At 34.2% G+C, this 3,794-nt stretch overlaps 1 protein-coding gene across 1 annotated transcript; it reads right to left on the bottom strand.

Moving 5' to 3' along the window:
• Positions 1–3,007: 3,007 nt before the first annotated feature.
• On the bottom strand, positions 3,008–3,396 carry LOC133328179 (collagen alpha-1(I) chain-like; the record flags this gene model as incomplete). The annotated part of the gene is made up of 1 exon (XM_061536735.1): positions 3,008–3,396. A coding segment is annotated over one exon (389 nt), but the record flags the coding sequence as incomplete, so codon positions are not given.
• Between the last annotated feature and the right edge of the window lie 398 nt (positions 3,397–3,794).

Here is a 3,794-nt window from a genome sequence, read left to right as displayed (position 1 = left end):
TGCACAAAAGGGTTTTTGGAAATTCGACCTATAATATTTAATTTAAATGAGTGTATTAGAATGAATATGTAGAGCTGTAGTTTTCAAATCAGGAATTAAAATAGCTGTTGGATTGGAAATTCGTACTTATTGGTATGAAAAGTACCATATGGTGCCAAATTTAGTACATGTTGGATTTTGCTTAAAAGGATGGAGCTAAAAACCTGAAATTTGGAATTAAGATTACTGTTGAAGATTGAGCTATAGACACATCTTTGGAATTTCGTATTTATGTGTAGTAAACGGACCTGGTTTGGTACAATTTGGATTTGGGTGAACGGAGAGAGCGGGAAACTTCAAATTTGTAATAATCGTTGCTGTTGGAATATAGAATTGATATATGGGAGCATAGTATTTATGTGTAGTAAATAGTACTATATTTGGTACAACATGATTATGAGTGAACGGATAGAACTGGAATCCAGAATTTTGGAATTAAAATTAATGTTGGTAGCAAACAGTTTACAAATTGTTTTTGCGTGAACCGATAGGGATGATATCCTGAAATTTTTAATTAATATTGCATTGGGGTACAGAATTGAAATATATCAGAAGTTTTGAAAATGCGTCTTTATGTGTAGTAAATGGTACTAAATTTGGTACAATTCAGATTGAAGCGAACGGATAGAGATTGAAAACTTACATTTGAAATGAAAATTACAGAATTTAGGTTGTATTGGAATTTCGTACTTATGGATACGAGAAGCACTAAATGGTACTAAATATTGTTCAATTCGTTTTGTGTGAGCGGAAACCTAAATTTGGAATTTAAATTATGGCTGCAGTGTAGGATGAGACATGGAGGCAGTTTTGTAAAATGCGTAGTTATATGTACTAAATTGTTTTAAGTTGAGTACAATTTGGATTTGGTTGAATCCTGAGATTTGGAATTTAGATGACTCTTGAAGTTTAGTATTGAGCTATGTAGACAACTTTGGAAATTCGAATTTATGTGTACGAATAGTAAATAGAATAGAAAATGCACTTAATTTGGATTTGGGTAACGAAGAGAGCTTGAAACCTAAAATTTAGAATGTGGGTCACTGACGGAGAAATACTGAAGAAGGAAGTACTAAAGTACCACTAAATTTAGTGGTGGTGGTGGTACGGAGGTAGTCTTGAAAATGTGTACTTATGTGTTCGAAAAGTACTACACGGAACTAAATGTGGAATCTGTACGTAAATATATAATTGGAATTCTGATCTATTCTAAATCTGTATAATGGAAATAAGAAAGAGATTTCGGAAAATAGTGCTTATGTGTATGAAGTGTACTAAATGGTAATAAACATGATATTAGATGTAGGAATAGAGGTGGATTTCAGAACTATAGTACAACAAATTATACAGTATTCACGACTTCCATATGAAATGTTTATTTTATTTTTGTATTCCCTTTCCGCATACGAAGTAGCGGGCACTTTGCTTATATATGTATAACATATATATATATATATATATATATATAATATATATAATATATATATTATATATATATATATATATATACCGTTCCATGGAAGTGGATATAATTTGACATATCGGATTCCTGATGATTAAAATAAATAAAAAGTTCCCGTTTAGGTTTTCAAATTATTGTCAATTTGTTAAAAACGAGCCCAAACTCCCCGATATAACATATAATTTGTTATCCCATAAGCACTCAAAAAACAAATTACAGTAAATTTGACCACAAGCTTCGAAGACCGAACATTGGGTTGTACCGTTGTATGGGTACTATTCTAAAAAGTGATTTATAAAGGAAATCTCATTAAAAATAGCAGAATATTTATCTTTCGATGTGGGTTACAAAATCTTATAAAAATCTTGTAAACATTTCGGTATATATCTCCTTTGTGCTATATCGCCCATATCATTATCGCGCCCATAATTCATTACATCGAAAGTCGCAGCAGTATAATATAGTTCCCTCGAAATTGGACTTATAAATGTATACATCCCTATGCCGTAAATTTTATAAATGGACATGCCTAAATAATAAAGTATCAGTACTAACAAGATTTTTGGGCCGGCGAACATAACATCTTTGTTACTTGTTCATTTAATAAAGTCGATTTTGAAACATTTTTGGAATACTTTTAGTTTGGAAAAAATTTCAACGTAACACTGGTCGTCTAACATATTGAGTTCCTAAAGAGTAGATAGGTATCCTCCATTTTGATTACTTTGAAGGACATAGCTGCATTTTTAATCCAAGAGGTGTTTTTTCCAACAACTTCTCTGCAATTACCATTAAAGAACTTGGATCGGTCAAAACATCCTCGAACAAATATGTAACACATTTTTATGTAGTGTCTATAAATATTAGTTCGAGCCTCAACCATATGACAGATGAGGGTATATACACTCTGCAACGGCAAAAATGTGACTAATAGAAATATTGGTTTTAGACCCCTTGTTTCTTTGGAGTAAATCCGTTTTAGACATTTTGGAGTCGATTTACAAATGCCCGTCCGTCAGTCTGGCCGGCTGGTGCACACGATAACTCTCGAAGGGAGTAACCAAACATAGTTTATCGGTCCACTCCTTTTGGTACATTGCTCCCACAAAATTGTCAACATTGTGCTAATAATAAATTTTATAATATCTTGCGATATTATTAACCGATTCATACCAAACTTTTTACAACATAATATTTAAATGAAACTTATCGGTTCACTCCTTATTGTATCTACCCACAAGGTGTCAAAAATTTGTAGTATGGAATATCCGATTTGATGCCAAATATGCACATTGTAATATTTCTTTCAAAATTAATTCAATTTAGAAAATGGAATGGAAATGGAAATGGTTAACTACTTCTTGTAGTTTGCAAAGGTCAAAACTAACCTTTGCACAACTTAAGTAATTTCAATAGCCGCCTACTGTATATTTAGTTTTATCTCCAAGTTAGTAAAACCACATTTAAATTATTTCCAATATTTTTATTTTAATTTTTAAATCCGCTTTACAAATCATAGCTACGGCCACGAATACGTCTTCTGACTGCTACTGCACCTGCTCCAGTGCCAGCACCGGTCCCACCAGCAGCTGCATCTGGTCCAGGCGGTCCTGTGGGGCCAATTGGGCCAGGTGGTCCATCAGGTCCACGTTCACCTTCGTAACCGCGAGGACCACGTTGGCCAGGCAATCCTGGGGGACCAATTGGTCCGGCTGGTCCTGTTCTTCCACGTTTACCACGAGGACCTGGTGGGCCAGGTAAACCAGTTCTACCCGGTGGACCACGATCGCCAGTTTCACCTTTAGGTCCCGGAGCTCCGGGTGGTCCAGGAGGACCCGGTGGTCCTGGTGGCCCAACGCGTATGTATTGGGATGTGGCCAACGCAACGTAGATAACTAAAAATATAACGAAGTGGTTAAAATTGAATTGATTCATTTATTTTGTTAGATATGTAAATACCTAAAAATAACAGAGTTATGGTCTTCATGACTGAAATTAGACTAAATTCTATGCCAACATTTTATTCAGTATTTATGTAGTTAATTTACATATTATGACTATGACTCATGGAGAAATTTGCCTAATCATTTGCAATAAACTGAGTAATAAAATTTTAACACCTTTGAGCTTCTGTCCGTAGTTAAGAGATAGCAATCTTATTAAGGGAATCAAAAAACTTTTACGATTAACATTAAATGAATCCGTATTAGTAGGTGAGTGAAGAAGCGTATTTAAGCAACTTGCTCCAAGTGATTGGAGCATAGTCCTCCAATCCATCATTGATTTGTAGAAT

This window comes from Musca vetustissima, unplaced genomic scaffold, assembly GCF_032173495.1.
Source record: "Musca vetustissima isolate MV318-11 ecotype Yass unplaced genomic scaffold, APGP_CSIRO_Mvet_v1 utg837560, whole genome shotgun sequence".
NCBI lineage: Eukaryota > Metazoa > Arthropoda > Insecta > Diptera > Muscidae > Musca > Musca vetustissima.
This window is presented reverse-complemented; position numbering and strand designations above follow the sequence as displayed.